Genomic DNA, 22,362 nt, shown 5'->3' with positions numbered 1-22,362 from the left:
GGAATATGGGAATGGAGAAAAGAGGCAAAGGTTTATGTTCTAACTCATAAACCTCAGGATCACTTGAATTTTTTCCAACATAAATACCAATCATGTATCACTGATATAGTAGGTATATAACACAAAAATTTAAGAAAAATAAGCATTTAAAATGTGTCTATTTTAAAATTTGAAAAGTAGAAAAAAGTTCTACACTAAAAAGTAAACTGTGTTGCTAACCTTCACTCTGAAATAAATACATTTGAAACTTCACTTCTACAGAGAAGAGTGCCTATTTCTCATAATCACAACCTTAGGTACTTTTACTTATTAAACTTTCCAATCTGAGGGGCACTGAAGAAAAACATGTGTCTTTTTTTTTTTTCCCATCTTCAAGTTCTTAAAGTTATGTTTATTAACCATTTATTTTCTTTATAAACTGGCTATTCTCTTTATATTTCTCTTAAAAGAGCTCGTCCTTTTTCCCATTAGAAATGTCTTTTTTCACATTAGAAATATCACACCTTTGCATTACAAATATATTCCTTTTTTTTAAATGTCATGAAGCTGTTTGTCACATGGAAAATTTCAATTTTGATGTATCAAATTTATAAATAATTTCTTTATGGCTCTAGTTATGTTCTACATCTCTACTTCCAAAGAGCTTCACTATTCTACAATTATACAAATATTATTCCAGGTTTTCTTGTGGATGTTTCCTTTGTTATTGTTTTAATGAACAGGCAGTTTTTCCAATATGATTTATAGAATAACACATCCTTTCCCTATCATTAAAATGAGCGTTTGCAATACCAACAATGAACTGTAACTTCAAAAAGCTAGGGGGAAAAAAATATATTGAAAGTTCCTACCCAAAGGAAACAATTTTAGATTTGTTTAACCCGATTTAAATGTCATACAATGTATACATGTATGAAAGCATCATGTTATCCACTAATATGTTTTTAAGTATCAGTGAAAAATTAAGTTTAATTTAAAATAAATAAATAAATGCATTTGCACTTTGTTCATGTGCTAAGTTCCTATTAATATATAGGCTACTCCTACAGTCCATTAGGTTCAATGAGTAGAATCTAGTTTTGAAATCAAACAATTTCCAAGCTAGTTAATGACTTCACTAGAACCTGGACAACTTACTTCAGATGATATTCTGGAGAATTCTTTTAAGTATTCCCCCCAAATGTCAGAATGTCACCTTTAATAACTCAACACTCTTTCTTAATTAGGTTGTGCAATAAAAGCCCTGATATTTTAACCCAGCACTGAGAGGTTACCATTTCCACTTCTGCTCCTCTTCTTTCTTCGGCTTCTTTTTCTTGTTATCTGGCTCAGGAACTTTTTTATCTTTATCTTTATTCTTGGGTTTTTTCAATTTACCATCCTACAAAGAAATATGGTGAGAAAGCACTTAAATAAGAACTGATCACACTTCCAGAAGCAGTTTTTGGGAGCCATTAGGAAGAAAAACTATAATCATAGAATATCAGAACCAGAGAGGATCTGATTTCCAATCCTCTCTCTTGACAGATGAAGAAAAATTTATTGGTACTTCATAATGGAGCAGTTACTTCCCAAAACTCCCTGACAAATACAGGAAAGTAGTTAAAAAATACTCATTCTGCAGGGGAAGAGCCTGGGAAAACATATTTTTAAACCTCACGGGAGTTTGGAAAAGCACGGCTATAGAAAGTAACCCTAGTGTAGTATACTTTCCAAATTTACTTCCTCACTTATCTTTAAATCCACATATCTTATAATCTTTTGGAATACAATCAAATAATGGGTATAGGAGGCCATGCATTAGATATTTAGTATTCAATTTTGAAGGAAATTCCAATTCATTGGGGGAATATTTTCTATCCTTACTGCTTGTATACACAAATATTTTGGAGGTTCAAAAATAAGTACTGCTTCTTATGGTGCTATTTCTTTATGGCTCTTCTTTAAACTATAAAGATATATGGGCTGATCATGATAGAATAATAAAAGAGCATCAAACCTACGTTTGAGTGCAACTCACCAATAAAGGAAGACAACTCTCAAAACACACACCTAGACAAAAGTATGATACTCAACAGGTGATGGTCCCACTCAATAGAACCTAAACTCTAGAATATTTTCCTTTGTCCTACCCATTTGACATAATTTAACTTTTTACTCAACAAGTTTTATACAGCAATGGAAAGTGGTTTTGAACAATGTTAAAATCAATTACAGAATGGCAGAACTGGAAAGACTTGTCTAAAAAAACTTTGAAACAGAGGGTTATGCCACTTGATAAAGGTCATACAGCTATGACTGACCACAACAAAAGCCCAAGTTTATGAGAAAAATAATAGAATGTGATTCATGGTAAGGACCAGAATAAACATTCTAGGGACTACATGACAGGATGGCAATCAGGACAGCGATAAACTTAAGGTCTACAAGCAAATGCCTTTTAGGGTAAAGGTAAGGGGAAAACTGTAGTACTACACATATTTAACCCAGGCGTGGGAAATATAAACGTGTAAAAATGTGTGGGAGGAAAAGGTACTAAAGGATCACTTTAATTCAGATAATGTTTACTCTTTAGGCTGAACATACTACAGGAAAGGGAAATGTTTTCCAGTTAAGACATTTTCTGAACAGCTTCTAAACAAGTACGCAGATGGTCCCATCAGGAAACAACTGGCTCATATTTTCAAGTCTCAAATTGTGATAAGCAGTCACTGGGAGACTTCAGAACAATTCCCAGAAACACAACAACAACAACAACAAAACCCCCTCAGCCGGCAAGTAAGGTTAAATGACAGATTCTGCCATCTGGGTCCCTGCCACATTAAGACTGGGCTTTAATTCACACAGTCCTTTAGCCTGCTTTTTTTTTTTTCCTTCTTATAAGGCTGCTAAACAACAAAAAGAAGTTAACCATTCCTTTTTCCAGGTGGTTTAACAAATTCAGAGAAAAGTTATTATTTTGCATAAGCACAATTAAACAAAAGCAAGAGAATGCATGAACAGCTCAAGCTTTACTTTTCTTTTGACTGGTTTCTACTGATTATTTACACGAAAGTAAAACAACTGGCTACCATAATCATTACTCATCATTTTACTCTCAATTACCTGAATTGGTTCTCATTAACTTGAACTTCTGCCAAGAACAGACTAATAAATAGAAAAACTGTAGTTTTCTAAATTTTCTAAATTCAGAACCTGATTTTCGAAGACTTAAGCTAACTCATCAATATTTTTTAAATTTAATGATTCCATTAAAGACCTCTCTTCTCTCTCCTTATGGAGAGATCAGCAGTTCTGCACAGCAGCTAGTGTGCTGGCTCTGGAATCAGCAAGTGATCAAATCATGGTATTACCACTTAGCAGCTATGTGACCTCTGGCAATCAATTCAACCTCTCTATTCCTCATTTTCTACATCTGCCAAATCAGTAGGGCTTTGCACCTCTTATAGTTGTAAGAATAAAATAAAATAATACATATGTAAAGCATGCAAAATAGTACCTGGCACATAGTAAGCATCTATTTCATTTAATTATATTTACTAAGATGATAAATTATGTTCTTAAGACTTGGTGCCCTTACTATCATTATCTGGTACTTCAAGCTATCCACCTCATGCTTGTGAACCCATTTTGCCCAACAGCAGCTAATCTCATATGACGCCTACAGGCTAAGAACTCACACAAACCCTTTTCTTGGGAGAATACAGTTTAAAACCTCTGTGAATTTCTGTTCTTTAATTACTTCCTAATAACTTTTTAATACAAGAAATCAGAAGTGTCAAAAGGAGAAACCAAATTATTGTATTTTATATCCACCACAAGCATCAAATAGATTTCCTGGAAAAGTACTTGAACTGAACTGAGATTTTTTAAGGAAGGGTATAAGCCAGAAGAAAGAAGGGAGGAGAGCATGTGTGCTCCAGACAGAAGGAACAACAAGTGCTACATAAAGCTCTAAAGCACAGAAGAATTTGGTATGGAAAAGAAACAAAGAAGGCCAGTGTAGCTAGAACAAGGTGAGCTCAAGAATAAGATGAAACTAGGCACAAGTTACAAGGGCCAGACTGAGGGAAACTGTGGTCAAGAACTTGGATTTTATCCTACATCCAAACCTATTAAAAAGACTTCAAAGGGATAGTTACTCAGAGTAAAGAGCAAGCTTTGTTAGACATAAGAGACACTAAAAAAATTCTTGGGGAAAATTCTTCAGGTTTGTAAGCCAAAATGTGGTTTCTTATGAACATTTCCTATGTATATTTGAAGATGTATTAATTTCTCTAAAAATATTGGTTTGGCAGCCTAATTACAGGTGGATATACAAGGAAGACAAACAGCAGAATCTGCAGATTCTGGTTAAGATACTTTGGGGGCTCAGAAGGTTTGCCGACTCAGAGGTCAACACAAACAAAGCCACAGCCACCACTTACATGTGAAATTTTTTTCCTAATGTCACCACTACACCAATAAATTCCTACAACTCATTTACCTTCAGAAGTTGTTTTATGGAAAATGCCCACTTCCAAAATCAATCCCCAAAAGGCCTAAGTAGACTCCTTACTAACCTCTTCTTCCTCAGGTTTTCGTTTCTTCTCCTTCTTGATATCTTCTGTTTTGATTTTCTTAGGTTTATAATCAGCACTAGAAAGGAGAACAAGAATATGCAGTTAATGTAATTATAACTCAGGAGTTCTCACCCACGGGATTGGGACCTCCAAACTCTTGGAAGCCTCCACTGCAGGTGACTGCTGTTACTCTTGACTAGGCATTCTTCAGGAATAGAGAGGGTAAAGAAGGCCAGACCAAGGATCAATAATTACAGAATAAAAGAAACAACTTATATGATACACAGGCCTGGGAATGAAATGGGGTGGTAGAATACATATAAGAAATAGACCCCACGGTAACAAATAAATCTGGGAACTAAATGCATAGCACAATGGCTGCCTCTAGCAATAACTTGCTGGAACAAAATTCTGTATCAAATGAATATAAATGGGTTTGCTAAGTATGTTTCTTCTCCCATTTCACCCACTTCCTATCATAAATCCTTTGCAGATTCTTAGAGCATAGTAAACTAGAATTTAATTTGAATAAATCTGGGAAGTAGATATATGTAAGCTTTAAATAACTATTTTTAAGTGACAGGAGTTTTATTAAATGTCTATACACTGAAACTTCATTTAGAATTTACTGAAAGGTATAACCCCTAGGAGAAATTTCTTTATCTGTGGCAGAAAGGTGATGATAGAGTGACTTAAATAATTTAAATATCCCTTATTTGCTTATCAAACTCTTAACTCTCATAATTTCAAGAGAAATCAGTTACCCAGCCCATTACTTGCAAATTCAAACGAGTAATATATAGTTTCTCTGTATATTATAGACATACACCAAATTTACTCTTTTAAACACTCCATTTTGTTTTCAGAAACAAAGTTAATTTCACTAAACACCTCCCACACATCAAAAGTCAAAGCATGGAGAAATACTCACTCATCCTCATCTCGAGGTCTCTTTAATGGCTTTATGTCCTCTTTAGGAGAAGCAAAATAGCCATCATCCTCGGGTTCATCTTTAATTCGTGGTGGGCTAGTAACAACAAACAAACAAAAAAGCTAGTTATTGGGGGCTAGAACACTTACAATACATTAAATAATACAAAGCAGTATTAAAACAAAAAATAAAAAACCCAAAGTACACATTCATCATCTCACTGAAAAGAAGCTAATATAAGGATACCAACGTACATAAGAAAAATTATTTTCTATAAGTACCTCTTCTCATTTAATTCTCACTATAATCTAGTGTTGTAGGTGGTCTTGTTCTCATTTTATGGAAGAATCAATCGTATCAGGATTCAGGATGAGGACTCCCTATTGCAAGTCAATATTCTTTTCCATTATATTTTAGGTATCTTTGCCAGTAGCGTCAAAACTACCAATGGAATAAATCTAATTTTTTTCAACTTACATAAGGGATCCACTATGTATCTGATATCACAAATGACCTGAACTGATTGCTCTAGCACATCAAAAGCTAAAATGGAGCTTTAAATATAAGGAAAGAAATAAAAATTGGTTACCCCAGCTTGGCATCTTAAAGTCCCCCAAATCTGGCAGTAATGTATATGTATATCCAATTACATGAAAACACAACAAAGCTGACAAAATTATAAAGCAGGGAGAGTGCTATATAAATGAGAAGGCCCAAACCAAACTGAAGCCATTCTCTATCCAATCTATTCTCAACCTGCTTAGGTTTTACTTAGAAAAATGCTTATTAATATAAGAAAAAATACCACTGTTTTTGTTAAGATTTCAACCTTCTGAATGTAAAAAAAAAATTAAAAAAAAAAAGATGATCCTGTTAGACAATTTTTATCTTCAGCCAAAAAGAAGAAGGAACAATTTTTTTAAAAAAATAAATAAACCTCAAAGAAACCAGGACTCAGTGTCCTGGAAATTATTCCTCCATGGTTAGGCACATCCTGCAGAATCTCACTGTCTTTAGTTCAGCAAATGGCCTCTCTAGGAAAAGCCACCATCTATAAAAGAATGGGACTAAGGAATGAACATCCAGACTCAGTTATAAAGCATATTCATAGATTTTTAAGAAGACAATTTTCCCCCTCCCCCCAAAAGTATACTGGATCCCTTTGGTTGTGACAGAATTTGAGTATTTAAAGAAATTAGCTCTCCTTATTTTAACACACTCCTCACTTCTACAGCTATTCCCCTTCCTACCCCAATAACTGACAAAAGCTCCAAGGGTCCAGAAGGTAAGAAACACTGCCACTTACCCAACTAATTAAGTAAACACCAGATTCTAGGATGATTGTGGGCGAAGTTAGAAACATGTGGGAAGGGTTTCTAAGCCTGAATCATCAAACTAACCAGAAAACTTCTTTCTAGTGAGAACTCTGGACTCTCTACAGACACAAACACAATGCAAAAAGCAGTCCAACTAGGTGAATACAGAGACAGAAGCCTAGAAGAAGGGTGTTTTAACCTTCTAATCCTGAAAGTCTGAAAATGAAGTTTTGACTACATAGTAAGTCCAGAGAATCTATTCATACTTCAGTAAAAGTCCTAGGCAGTCTCTTGGCAAAGATAAGCCACTCTGAGACACAGCTATTTCTTCCAAGAAATCAAGAGTTCCTACGGAAGCCTACAGCTCAGATATTTCCTAACTTTTATTGTTTTGAATTTCTAGAACAGTTACAAAACATGCCTGCAGAGGGCATCCACTTCTTATCTACTAAGGGCCTGGAGTACATGGCAAAATTTTCAAAAACTTATTTAAGAAAACTGAAAACTCAGTCTCAAGAAAGCAAATTTTCTGTCCTAGTCAATAATATAAAAACACCTCTAACAATATCTAACAAATCCACTCTGTTATTCAGTGGAGAGTATGAGAATACATCATCATAAAAGGAGTTGTTCGTTTTGAATTTTAAACTAGAAGGGTCTTTTGGGCTTATTTTAAGGAGTTGAGGCCAATGTGTACAACACAATAAAGGCAGAAATATATAAAAAGTGATCTCTAGAATGTGCACACTTTCCTTTCCTTCTAGAAAATGATATATTTCTACCAAACCTATATCTATCCCTAAAAAACCAGATCAAGTAAGCTTCAATATATGATTGAATTTTTCGATGGAGGAATTCAAGGGTAGGTAATTTTTCAGAAAACTCCGTAGTTACTACTAAGAAGATTCTTTTTAGAGTGATGAAAATATTCTGGAACCAAGTAGTGAAGTTGTCTTGTAAACATACTACAAATCAATATGCATATTATATATAAATTTTCAAAATTTTCTTCATGTCAACTGTCTCCACTCAAAATAACCTTATCTAAAATGTGCTGGTCAGTCTAACTGGTATTCTAGAAATGCTCTCAAGTTGGCTTAGACCAAGTCTTCTCACTGTTCATTTCCTAAGAACCACCAAGGTGGCCAGGTTGGTATCTTTGGGACAAGCTCAGACAACATTACCACATGGACAGGTGGCTTGATGGTCACGTAGGAAAAGGGAAGCCAAGACAGCAAAGGAGTCTTACCTAGAGAAGCCATTTTCCTTCTCCTTCTTTATTTTGGCGTCTCCAGAGGCTCTAATCTGAAAGGTAAAACAACAGACTAGTGCTTTAAAAGGATTAACTGATAAAAAACCTCTTATTTGAGAATACTTAGCATCAACTATTGGGGCACCTTGATCCTAAGTTGGCTCTTCTTGTTAGCAAAACTGAATAGGAGAATTAAAGGTCCTGACATTTTCCCAAGACTTGTTTTTCCTAATTCTTCTGGATGAAACTGTCTAACAGACTAAGAAAGGTTTCCCTTCAAAATGGCATTTTTTTTTATCTTTAAATATAATGGCAGGTCTCTTTTCCCCAATAAACATATTTCACTGATGAAGGATTTGCCCTTGGTAGTACAGAGAGAAAACCAATACCAAACCAAATCGAATCGTCTGTTTCCTGCCTTCTCTGATTTTAGGCAAAGTATACTCATTTCCCCCTTCTTAGACATTTTCAAAAATCTTCATACATACGCAAAGGGATGTGCGCACGCACACAAACACACAAAATCTCTAGAAGGAAAATAAACAATCAGAGTATAGTGGATGCCTCTGAGAAGGATGGGAACAGGAAAACTGGGTAAAAAGGAAGACGTGTTCTATGTTCCCTATATTGCAGTGTCCAAATTTACAATGTAGAGAAATGAGGGGGCATGTTTACTGAAGACTGAACCCAGGGCATTTAACCACTGATCCACATCCCAGCCACTTTTTAAACTTTTATTTTGAGGCAGGGTCTTGCTAAGTCACTGGGGCTGGCTTTAAACTTGTAATCCTCCTGCCTCAGCCTCCTGAGTTGCTGGGATAATAGGCATGTGATACCATGCATGGATTGATTATTTTTACAAAGAAATTTTCATAATTTGAGACAGGTTGGCCCTATAGTCTCTTGACAGGTACCTTTTCAATCCAAAGCTAAGAAAGCTTACTATGTAATGAAGGTATCATTAAAGTTCAGCCCACACTTTTCCCCCCACTGGAAAATTCTATACCTTTTCCTCCTTTCGTTTTTCCTTGTCTCTGTCTTTATGTTTGTCCTTGTGCTTTTCTGAGCTCCCATCTTTGTGTTTGGTTTTTTCCTTCTCTTTGTGTTTCTTTTCAGAATCTTTATGTTCACTGCGAAAAATAAGATACAAAGGGTTAGACCAGAGTAAGGACCACAGGGTTCATTTCACACGATCAACTCATAAGATCTCCTAAGATAGCACAAACCTTAGAAATTTATAATGTTTTAAAGAAAAAGACATCGGGGCTGGGGTTGTGGCTCAGTGGTAGAGCGCATATGAGGCCCTGGGTTCCATCCTCAGCACCACATAAAGATAAATAAATAAAAAGGTATTGTGTCCAACTACAACTATAAAATAAAAGAATCAAACCTCAAAAAAAGGTTTAAACAGGGGCTCTTCACTGTATCAGCTTTTCTTGTTTGAATTTTTTGTTTTTGTAATGAGGCAAAGGAAGCAAACAGAAACACAGTTACTCTAAGTACACCAAGGCATTTTAATAGAGCTGATTAAGAATACATAGCAAGCTGCCTGTTCTAAAGCATTCATATTTGATGTGAGGGGTTAAAATCAACTCACCAAAAATGCATTTGAATGGCTCTGTGCCATGCTTGAGATATATCATATATATGGCAATTAAGGGTTTTGTGCAATGAGCAGGCTAACACAGTAAATGTTTCTTTTTAGCTTTTACTAGGAAAAGTTAGTCACTTCTAGATGTTACTTATAAATCTGTTTTATTCTTTCCTCATAATCAGAAGAAATGCCATCTGAAAACAAGAGCAAGTTCTGTGCTAAATGCTAAAAAAGGCTTACTTTTAAAGGAGTGTGTGGTCTTACACCTCTTAGCACTGTAAAAAGGCATTGCTCCTTTGGAAAGCAAAATACGACATTACAAGGCAAAAGCCATTAAAATGACCATAACTTTTTATGCCATGATCTAGCTTCTGAAAATTTTTCTTAGGGAAATAATGTTACACAAAATGTTCATTTTGGTGTTCCCCATAACAACAACAACAACAAAAAGACAAAAAAACAAAACAAAAAAAAACCCAAGAAATTGAATACAACCTAAATAATAAACAAGGGGAAACTGATATCAAATTATATAATTAATATAGTATAATTTGGGATTACTACACATATACATGTATGACATAGATGGAAGAGTACTACATAAAATGACCATACCTATATAAAAACATGCATGTGGATAAAAAACAGCAAGAAGAAAAAAAATCACAAGTCATAGTTTAAGGTGACAGAACACTGTAGATGACTGCTTTCTTCAGTGCACTAGACTAACAGTAAAGAAGCTTTGGCTCAATGCATTAATGTACTTCACAAGTAAACAAAAGGGAGCTCAAATTCAAGTTCTCTAAATTGGGGAGTCTAAACTACATTCATCATGATGAATGAATATCAAGTTCTTGCCTTTCCCATCCCACACTTAGCACCTCAGCACAGGTAAAACAGACTTTACTGGCAATGAGCTCTAATGAGGCTACACTCATCCCATAAAGTCTACTCTAAAGAGGTCTGTTTTACATGAATACTTGTCTATGCAGAAGACTAAAACAGGAGAAATAAATGATGGCATCCAGTTAGCCACAACCCAGAATAGGGAATATCTGTTCTCACACACATCTCTGTGCACACAGCAGCTGCAACTCAAGATAGGCATTTATAGGTTATAAATACGCAGAAACTTTTAAAAAAAAATCAAGCCAGCAGGGTGAGAGTACTAGCAAAAAAAAAAAAAAAACAGGACCACAGGTTTAGGGAAAGGTCCAGGTACTGGCACAGATTAAAAAAAAAAACCAACCTAAGTCTACTTTCCCTCGTTTACATATTTTTCCTGCTATATTACTCTCATTAGGCTGTTATTTTTAGGTGCCACATTTTCTTTTTAACTAATGAGGGTAAAGAATTTTGGAGGCACAGTGACCAAGTACTCCACTATGCTGTTTTTTCTATGCATTAGTATGACATAACTCTACTCAATGTGTTCTCATAATGTTTCTACCCAAAACCCAATGTTTTAATCAATTTAATTTTTTTATTTATTTGGAAAAAATGGCTTATATTTGGATTAATATTCTTGTTTACCTGTTCTTATTAATTTCACCAGTTTTAGAATGAACAGTGAAACAGCAAGGCTTAGAAATGATTCTTTAGGAATTAACACATATGTAATCATAGGTACTACACAGTTGAGATTACCAGAAAATGTTTGAATTTACTACTCTGTTACAAAAACACTACAGCTTTTTTAAGAGCCTCAATTATAAGAACATCCCATACTCATTTATGGAAGTTTTAACCTATAAGGAAGAAATCTGGAAATTACATTTATCATGATGAATGAATATTCTCATCACTCCAAAGTATGGGGGCAAAAATCCTGTTCTTTAAACAAGCATTATACTTGATATTTTCACATCCACTATTTCATTCAATTCTTAAAATATTTCTGTGAGGTAGGTTTTATTACCCCCGGGATACTAATTTACAAACAAAGGAAACAGGGGTTAAAAGGTTATTCAAAGTTGAAATTTAAAATTAGTATTTCCAAGTTCAGAGCACCTTCCACTACACTGATACCATTACATTTCCACCAGACCAAACTGGTAGCTATCACTTAAGATAGAATGGTATTAGAAATGCATGATGAATCTGATTTGATATATTCAGACTGTTATCTTTATTTCATCATAAACTTTCTAGAATAAATATCTTAGATACTTGCAAGTATTAATTCCTTGTAATTGCTTCCCATGAAAATATAAATGGTTCATTCAGGGATATAAATTCAAGAATGTTCCAGGCTCCATCTTCCTTTACAAATTCTACTACCCCTTGTTCTTTTTCAGTCTATTTGACTAAAAAACTGGACTTTTGACAATCACAGCATAGGCACCTATGAGAAGACAGATATTCCTCCAGTTTTCAGTTTTGCTATTCATTGTCATACCAAAAGAGAGATCAGAGAAAAGGAATCCACAAATGACAAAGCAACAAGACAGTACTCAGGCCACTCAAGGAAGCCAAAAGTAATCAACTGATACTTCTTCTGCTTGTTAAACAAAGGGAAATCTATACAGAAAATCCAAGCTTCCTACTACATTAGTAATCCCCTTTGCAGGTCATAATTAATCACAAAGACCAAAATGGGATAGAGCTATCAATTTGATTTTCCAAAGGAACGGATTCTCCTCTATTCTCAACTGTTTTGATTAAAAAAAAAAAAAAAAGGAAGCAAGCAAGCAGGTTTGGATTTTTACACTAGGTGAGCTCAGATGATTCAAGGTTAAGAACAGTTCAATGGTACAGAGCAGTTCCACTAGGAATTATTAGAAATTTGGGTTTATGGAGCCCCACCATGTCTCTGAATTATCTATACTTGTCAGATGTTATTCCTGTCACCATTCCAGAAACAAAGCAAAGAATCCAAGAGCCCAACCCCTCATATATAACCCTACACTGGCAGGAGTGCTGGCAAATAGCAAGCTCCCCTGCCCATCTTTCTTAGGAATGTGCCTGAAAAAAGTAGTAAAAGCACTAGGGAACAAAGTATTGTGATTCAGAATCATGCCTTAGGTAACATCATGAAAGCCAGAAGCCAGATTTAGCTAGTAGCAGAAAATGAAGCCAACATGGGGTCAGCTGAGCTGACTCATTATTTGAGATTTTATAACACTGTCTTTTTCCAACAGATTTAAGACTAGTCTGACTTTCATTCTGGCTTAAAGGACTGCACCTTCCACTAAATGAGATGATGGAAATTCTGACCAGTGCAAGAGAAAAATTCATGTGTTGATCAAGTCTTTTTTTTTTTTTTAAGTACTTTTAATTGAATAAAATAGGAATTTACCACACACACATGAGGTACTCACAAAGTCTTACTGCTTGGCTTTTGTCTGTCTGAGAATAAGATTCCACCACACTAGCAAGCAAAAGTCAATGTTAAACAGAACAAATGGAGGGCTGAGGATGTAACTCAGTTGTAGACTGCCTACTTAAGCATGCACATGGCCCTGGGTTTCATCCCCAGCACTGCAAAAAATAATAACAATAATCATAATAGATTCAAAGTCACCTTTCCAGAGTGTTTATGCTTCAATCAGCTAAATTCCATTAATAGTAGTAGTAATAATAACAATGTAGGGGAAAAGTAACATACTGTTTTTTTTTAAATAAAGGCTACATTAAAGTATTTTTTTAAATTTATTTTTCAAGTGTAGATGGACACAACACAATGCCTTTATTTTTATGTGGTACTGAGGATCGAACCCGGGTCCCGCTGGTGCTAGGCGAGTGCTCTACCGCTGAGCCACAATCCTAGCCCCGGAACATACTATTTTTAAAATGACAATGTCGAGTGCTTTGGTTTGTGATTCTGGGAGCTAAGCAAACAACAGAAAATCAACGAGTGTTTTTCTAAGGTATACAGGCAGGAGGGTAAGAGAAAGGGGAAGTAGGAGGTAGTGGTAGAAAGCCAGGAAGGAAAAGTATTTCCTCTCTGCTCTGGGAAAGCACTTACTGTTTCTTTAAAAAAAAAAAAAATAGAAACCCCTGAACCTGATATTCTGGGAAGCTAGAAAGCTGGCTATAGGAAGCCATCTAGTCCACTATCATCAATATAAGTGCTTAGGAGATAGAAGAATAGCACCAAGTGCTAGAATACCAAATCATCTAAGAATACATCACTCAAATACGAATTGGCACTTACAAATGACAATAATTTGCCATAGATGTCAGCATATGACTTTTTTCGCCCTTTTCTTTATTTTTCACATCTGACTTTAGGGAAGCACTTTACAACTTCTCTTTAGAATATCCTAATTGCCAGCATCAATATTTTTATACTTTGGGGCTATTACTAAGTAAAATAAGGGTTATATGAGCACAAGCACAGAAATATGGTGACAGGTGATCTGAGAATAAGTAAGACTACTACTAAATGACTAACAGGTGGGTATATTATATAATGTGGATATGCCAGACAAAGGGGTCAATCAAATCTTGGTACTGAATTAATATGGTACACAATTTAAAACTTATGAATTGTTTATTTGTGAACTTTCTACTTTTGGACTTTAGGTGATGTAGGGAAAACAAAACTACAGAAAGTGAAATTCTGGATGAGTACTACCATATATATGGAATTGTTAAAAGTTCAAGTAGAACAGATTTTTGGAAATTATTTAATCCTTTGGAGAGGACAAAAGGATGTGACTAAAGATACCAAAACCAAATATTTTCAGAACTCCTTTACCTAAGTTTCTGGTCTTTATTAATAAGAGTAAAAAGATTATCCAAGACAGATACCTTTTCCTGCATCCTATATCCCCATTTCTCAACTATTCCCAATGGCTTCTTGCTCCCTTCAGAATCAAGTTCCAACTTGTTTAAACAGTTTTTAATAGTTTTACCTCAAGCCACTTTTGTGGCCCTCATTTTCTACCATCCCATCCTGTGTAATAATCCAGGCATGCACCTAACTGGATTCCTCCCAAAACGAAGCACACTATAATGCTTCCATGTTTTGTTTATGCTTTTGTCCTTGTGATGCTGGGGGCAGAATCCATGTCCTTGCACATGCCAGGTTACTACTAAGCTATACACCTAGCCCCCATTTATGCTTTCATCACCATGTAGAAAGCACCTCTTTCTAGCCATATCCTTCCTTTGTCAAGATCTTAACCATCTTTCAATAATCATCTTAATCATCTTTCAAATTAGGCTGTCTCTACCATGAAATCTTAGAAACAATGATTATAGTTCATTATAAGGCAGCTAAAAATAATTGAAAATATCATGTCTCTAAATGAGATGCTATCAATAATTAACTATTAAGAGTCAACAACTAAAATTGACAGCTCAAGATATTCTATATGTAATAAGTAATCATATTCATCACCATCATTATCCTAATTATTTATTTAGTTGTTATAGTTTCCAATGAGTTATCATATACACAAAAAAACCTCAAAGTTTGACAAAGCATGTATTGTTACCAACACTTGATCAAAATGGAAAATGAGACACATAAGTTGAAGACCTTGGATTAGGACACATAGCTTATAAATGAAAAAAACCTGGACTTTTTTATTTCAATTTTATATTACTCTGACTCTGATATCAATGGGAATAGTTCTCAAATTCCTAATTTTTAAACTACCCAACCTTTCCAACTATCAGTTAACTGTTCTCTTCCTCCAGACAAGTTGATATAGAAATAAATGTATAGATAAAGGAAGGACTTCAGCAAAAAGAGAACTGGAAATGATGGTACATGCCTGTAATTCCTGCTATTCAGGAGGCTGAGGCAGAAGGATCCCAAGTTGAGGCCAGCCTAATCAAATTACCAACACCCTGTCTCAAAATAAAAAATTAAAAAGGGCTGGAGTAAAAAGGGCTCAATGATAAAGCTCTCCAGTACCAAAAAAGAAAAGAAATCCATCTTTCACATGTGATTGCTTAAAAAAAAAAAAAAAAAAAACACACACACACACACAAAACACCATACAATCTGAGAATTGAATGCTTGATTCAAGCACATTTTCCTAAAGTCTTACATTTTCTCAATGCTAATTCAGGTAGGATTTAGAACTGAAAGGAAAGCAGAAGCCAAATGCATTCCTACTCTCAGATGTTTCTCACAATGACATTATAGATTGGCACTGCCAATATGGCTGGAAAAGTACTTCCCTTGCTACTTCACAGCAGTAGTTTTCTGTCTTCCTTGGCTTTCCACAAATTTTGTCACTCCAGTCCATGTGCCAGATTTAAAACTGGCATGAAATGCAGAGTCACAAACTAGAAGGAGGAATCTCATTTCTCATATGATATTCTCTTTATTTTCTAAAAATCAAGAACCTTATCCAATTTGCTCTTAATAGTATTTTGTTAATGTGAGTTTCAAGGATTTGGGATCCAAATACAAAGCTGGTGCCTAAGATGTAACATTTTAAAATCTAAGCTACCTATGACATGCAGACAAGAAGAGCAGTGCTTGTATTTGAACAGTTCGCTTACACAGGTGACTTTCATTAGGGAGGGAATTTTTTGTTTGCCTTTCTCCGGCCCTGCACCCCCCAAAGAAACAATGTAATGGGAACACAGGAGCCCTGAGCTCTCCTCATTCTGTTACCACATTGCTGAGTGACTTTGCACACATCCTCAGACTCCTATCCACCCGAAGAGACAAGATGAAATGACCTTTAATTTCTGTTCCCTTATTTTGTACCTTAAGTGAGGACAATAAAAAGAAAAACAAATGAATAAGATGAGATCTCCTGAAGGATGGGTTGAGAGTCCCACAAGATAGAAGACTACTCTGCTGTTTGCAGACACTCCAAGTCTATATAATAAAGTAGCATGCCTCTTGGACTTGGCTCCTAAGTATAGTCTGATGACAAATGATTGGTATTAACATCTAGTACAGAAGGATAGGACACAAAGACACATTAGAAACACTTGTTTCCTCAGGGTAACAGGTGATCATAGATAGGTAACAGCCACAAAATTAGCCAGGTTTGATCAGCAAAGATTCAGAATAAATAGTAACATTTTGGACCAGGACATGCTAAATCTTAATTATACTGGATTTCAGAAGAGATGGAACAATCCTTGAGGAAGAAACCTAAAACTATTTAAGAAAGATAAAAAAAATTTACTTAAAAATGAACCCAGTGTACAGGATTTTACTGGAATATAACCAATACATTTGCTTTGTTGCCAAGAAATACAGTGTTAGAAGAATTTACTTATAACCCATCATCTGGTTAAACTGCCTTAAACTTAATCATATATGAATTAAAGATCTAGGACTAGATATAGTCACATATAAACAGAAACTCAGGCCAGTTTACACAATGTCTCTTGGCAAATGATTTATTATGTTCTTTACTATTTTGATTAGAAGTATTAAAAGGTGGGCTGGGGATGTGGCTCAAGCGGTAGCGCGCTCGCCTGGCATGCGTGCGGCCCGGGTTCGATCCTCAGCACCACATACAAACAAAGATGTTGTGTCCACTGAAAACTAAAAAAAAATAAATATTAAAAAAATCCTCTCTCTATCTATTAAAAAAAAAAAAAAAGAAGTATTAAAAGGTACCCCTTTCAAAAAAGTACATACAAAAAAATTCCTCCATTTAACTATGCTGTAATCTTGGAAAGTATGCTTCTGATAGATGTAAAATTATCTCCTCATATTTGTAGAGCAGTACATGAAGACTTTTTTTTTCTTTTAATAGTTGTACATGGGCAGTATGCCTCTATTTATTTTTTTATGTGGTGCTGAGGATCAAACCCAGTGCCTCACACATGCTAGGCAAGTGCTCTGCCACTGAGTTACAGCCCCAGCCCACAAAGACCTTTTATATTTACTGATTTCTATGGTTTCCCTTTGAACCAAAGATCAAATCCAGGGATGCATAACCACCAAGCTACAACTCCAGCCCTTTTTAATTTAATTAGAGACAGGGTCTCACTGAATTGCTTAGGGCTTTGCTAAATTGCTGAGGCTGGCTTTGAACTTGCAATCTTCCTGCCTCAGCCTCCTAAGCTGCTGGGATTATAGTGTGTGTCACAGTGCCTGGCCATATCCGTTTTTTTTAAAAAATAGGAGATTTTGGTAAAATAGGAGGGCCAAACTTTTGTCCCCCAAACCCTTTGTGTCACTTTTACCTTACCTTGCCTCCTACCACAATCATTACTGTTGGTAAAATAGCATGCACTAGAAGACTTAAAAAACTAATGTTTTAAGTATTAACCTCTTTTTTTGTGCTGATGGGGACTGAACGCAGGACCTTGCACATGCTAGGCGAGTGCTCTACCTCTAGGCCACATCCCTAGCCCAAACTTTCTTTTTAAAGAATTTTACATAGATTTCTAGTAACCTTAAATCAACATTTCTTTGCATGATCTATAAAAAGTATGTCTCTCAGATGAAGTCCTTTATGGTCAAAGATAATTTAAACTATTTGTTCTCATCTCACATCAACTAGCACAATGTAAACATGGCTGGTAGGGCAAAAATTGTTTGACATGTGACAATTCTACTCCTAGATACATACCCCCAAAAATTTAAAGAAGGGACTCAAATAGATACTTAAGCACCAAAATTCACAGCAGCATTATTCACAACATCCAAAAGGTAGAAACAACCAAACTATACATCAGAAGATGGATTTTTAAATGTTACGTAGATGTACAATGGGATGTTATTCAGTAATAAAATTCTGCTATGTTACACCATGAACAAACCTTGAATAATATCATTATTTCATTTATATGAGGTACCTAGAAAAGGCAAATTCATAGAATCATAAAGTAGAATAAAAACTGGGATGGGATAGAGAGAACAAGTACTTATTCTCTAGTAGAATGATTAAGAGATTGGAATGTTGAAAAAGTAAACAAACAAGGGTGGTGGTACTTAAGTATTTCTGTGAATGTATTTAATGCCACATAAGATGACAAAATTTTGTTAGTATATTTTACTACAAGCACAAAAAAATTGTTCAAAAAGAATGGGATGATCAAAGAGATCTAATAACTCCTATAGACAGAACTGAGACTAAGGAGATGGGAATTAGTATACTTATCAGTCATCCACTCACTGATCCAATAAATATACAGTAGTAAATACCACCTATCTACAAGGTACCATTCTAAGCAGTAAGGATGTAAAATGAATACAGAATACACCCATTCTCGACATCTTAAATTTTTTTTTGGTAGTTGTGTATTCACAGCATGCCTTTATCTTATTGGTTTATTTTTATGTAGTGCCAAGGATTGAACCCAGTGCCTCACACATACTAGGTAAGTACTCTGCCACTGAGCTAAATCCTCAGCCCAACTCTCGGCATCTTTGAGGCCAGTAGGACATATAGAAAAGAAAATAGACAATTATAACACCAACACAGCTTTGTAGTTACTACGAAATGGGTCAAGTTGTTTGATATTATTCAACTCTTCCATATCATTAATGATTTCCTATTTATACTAATGATTACTGAGAAAGGTAGTAAAATCTTTGACTGTGACTATGAATTTCTATTTCTTTTCACAGTTCTATTAGTTTTTGCTTTGTATATACTGTATATTTATATGTATTAGTAAACATTTATAATTGTTAGTCTCTTGATTAATTGGTCCCTATTTATCATTATACAATAAATTTCTTTATCCATGACAATATTATTTGCTACCAAATCTATTTTGGTAGATATTAATGAGCTGGACAATTGTAAACTGGAGAGTAAAGATGTATGTGAACTGACCAGATTTAATCTTTTTCTTTTCTTTTTTTGTACTGAGGGTTGGACCCAGATTTCAACCACTGACCTGCAACCCCAACACTCTCTTTTTTCAGACAGAGTCTTGCTAAATTGCTGAGCCTGGCTTTGAACTTGTGATCCTCCTGCCTCACCCTCCCAAGCTGCTGGGATTACAGGCATGGGCCACCAAACCCAGCTGGAGTCAACTTTTGACATCAAATTAATAAAGTAAAGAAAATGGAAACTAGATGATTAAGTGGTAAGAAATGAGTGAGTGGTGGGGGTGACAGATGATTTGTCAATTTCTTCAAATGTCCCCACTAGAAAGTTATCTGGTTATTTTAATGATTTATAAAGAACTTCTTTTTCATTAAAAAGAAAAGACAATGATCTTTACCTTGTCTACAGAGAATTGGACAAGCTAACAAAGCAATTGTAAGACTCCAGAATGCAGACACTTGCTCCAATGAATGATGGATCTTTTTACATTCTGTCCTAACAAAGGTAGTGCCACTAAGGGACTACCATATATAAGTCTTTCTCAAACAACTGTTTTTAAGTCAAAATGAAAGACAAGTCTCATTTTCAATGACTGAATTTAACCACTTTCCTCCTACACCAAGAAATGGAAGAAAAACCTCTTTGGGGGGCTTGGATCCAGAAAGCTGCATCATTGAGTCTCATTCATATGAAAAGTCTGAACCTGTGATAATCCAATGAAAGCCAAGAAAGTTCTCAAAGAAAATCTCACATGCTCAATCTTTTACAGGGACCCACAGACCATAGAAGCCCTGATTAAGAATTTATTTTTGTTTGTTTTTGGTACTAGGGTTTGAACCCATTGAGCTACATTCCCAGCCCATTTTTTGTTTTGGGACAGTCTCACTAAATTGCTAAGGCCGGCTTTGAACTAGCAATCATCCTGCCTCGGTCTCCTGAGCTGCTGGGATCAGAGGCATACCGCCACCAGGCCTGGCTAGTTAAGAATTTTTCATGTGCATCCCTTGAAACTACAGAAAGGGGGGTGGGGGGCACGGGAACAAGTCTCTAATCCAGTTACCTATTATCAAGGCAAGCTCTCTGCACACCTGATTAAAAGCCATTATGTGTTACAATGACTCCACATCTTAAAAACTAGGTTTTTAATGATGTATATATTGAAAATTCACCATATTTGCTTTATACATCTTCATCTGTTTGATCTAAACAATGGCACCCTAAGTGATGCCTGATTATCAAAGCTCTCCTCTTAGCAATTCTAGGATCAAATAAAAGTCTTTGCTACCCATACTATTAACCTTCACTAAAGTTATGTCAATCCACTACTAACTGATGAGGGACTTGCTGATTTAACCCTTACCTGTTGCTATGCTTGGATTTTTCCCGGTCCTTATCCTTGTCCTTCTTGTGCTCTTTATGCCGGTGTTCTCGATCTTTGTGTTTATCTTTGTGTTTATGAGAATCTGCAACCACAAAAGATGAGTCAGTTAAGAAGAGTCATAAGCTATCTTCTGGTCACCTACCTTACAAGCTGGTCAAGAAACAGGATTCAAATGGCATGGTAGCCATAACAGCACATTCCACCAGAAGCAAAGATTTCACAAGGAAGCCCAGACAGGGCACTTCAATACTGCCTATAAAAGCAAGACCTATGGGGGATGAGAGAAGAAGAGCTATTCTACTGTGAAACAAACAGTAGTTTGGCACTCCTCTTCCTAAATCCAAGCCTAAATGATAAATGATAAAAGAATAGATTGTAAACAATGATTCTAACCCCCATAAATTTTCCTTGTACCCCCCACTTTCCAGTCAGTCCCCATCTATCAGCCCCAAATAAGCACTATTCTGATAGCACTATGGATTAGATTTGTCTACATTTCTACAGTTTCATGAGAAAGAAATCATACAGGATTTAAATTGTGCCTGATTTTTTTTCATTCAGCATGATTTTGACATTTATCTGTGTTGCTGGATGAATCTAGTTTTTTTCTTTCTTTCTTTCTCTTGTGTGTGTGTGGGAGCATGTGCATGGCTGGGAATGACACCCAGGGCCTCACAACAAGACAAGCATTTTACCACTAAGCTACCTCCTTGATTCCATTTTATTGCAGAATACTAGTTCACTGTAATGATATACTGTGAATTATCCATTCACCTGTTGGTGGACACTTGTTTCCAGGTACTTGTTCTTGTGAATAAATCTGCTAAATTCATAAACTCATGGTAGTTTTCCTATAAACATATATTCATTTCTCTTGGTATATGCATTTAAGAGTGAAATTGCTGGGTCATATAAAGTTTATGTTTAACTTTATAGAAAATTGCCAAACTGTTCAAAAGTGCTTGTTTCATTCATTATACATCCCCACCAACAGTTCACTGAAGTTCTAACTGCTATAAATTCTTACGAATATCTGTTATTATTTTTAATTTTATTCCACTAGGTACTAGTGGACTTCTCTAAATTACTTTTATAATAAAAATAAGTTTTTAAACATTTATTTATTTCTATTGGTGCATTGTAATTATACATAATAGTGGGATTCATTATGCCATATTCATACATACATGTAATGTGATCCATCTTACTCCAAGTACCTTTTCCCTCCCCTCTTCACTCTCCTTGATCTACTTCTACTCTACTGATATATTATTTTCATTAATGTTATAATTGTATTCATTGTGGTATATTCATACATGGATATAGCATGATTGGGTAAATTTTATTCCCCAGTACTTCCCCATGCTCTTCTTTCCTCCCTCCTTCTCAATCCCCTTTCGCTAACCATCTTCCTTCTTAAAAAAAAACCTTGAAGAATACCAATCTTTAAATTTTTATTTTGACAGGTACTAATGAACATATAAAAAAGTAGCATAAGTCACTAAAAATATTTAAAGAAAAGGAAACTAAGTGAAAGGCAAATTGAGAGTAATTCCAAGTAGGTTTCAGATAACCAGGATACCAAAACATCATCATCATCATCATCACTG

General features: G+C 35.3%; 1 protein-coding gene across 1 annotated transcript in view; it reads right to left on the bottom strand.

Moving 5' to 3' along the window:
* The window catches only part of Top1 (DNA topoisomerase I), an 84,736-nt gene that overhangs the window by 30,671 nt on the left and 31,703 nt on the right, over window positions 1-22,362 (bottom strand). The window contains exons 3-8 of the mRNA XM_046433668.2: window positions 20,732-20,834; window positions 9,068-9,191; window positions 8,059-8,114; window positions 5,494-5,589; window positions 4,563-4,638; window positions 1,275-1,381 (exon numbers count right to left, since the gene is read on the bottom strand). Of these exons, the coding sequence (XP_046289624.2) occupies window positions 1,275-1,381; window positions 4,563-4,638; window positions 5,494-5,589; window positions 8,059-8,114; window positions 9,068-9,191; window positions 20,732-20,834 (562 nt within the window). The remainder of the gene's footprint in view (window positions 1-1,274; window positions 1,382-4,562; window positions 4,639-5,493; window positions 5,590-8,058; window positions 8,115-9,067; window positions 9,192-20,731; window positions 20,835-22,362) is intronic.

Source organism: Marmota monax, unplaced genomic scaffold, assembly GCF_021218885.2.
Source record: "Marmota monax isolate L192 unplaced genomic scaffold, Marmota_monax_Labrador192_F-V1.1 WCK01_AAM20220418_F8-fsc00014, whole genome shotgun sequence".
Taxonomy (NCBI): Eukaryota; Metazoa; Chordata; class Mammalia; order Rodentia; family Sciuridae; genus Marmota; species Marmota monax.
Note: the sequence above shows the minus strand (reverse complement) of the source record. Positions and strands in the feature narration are given on the sequence as shown.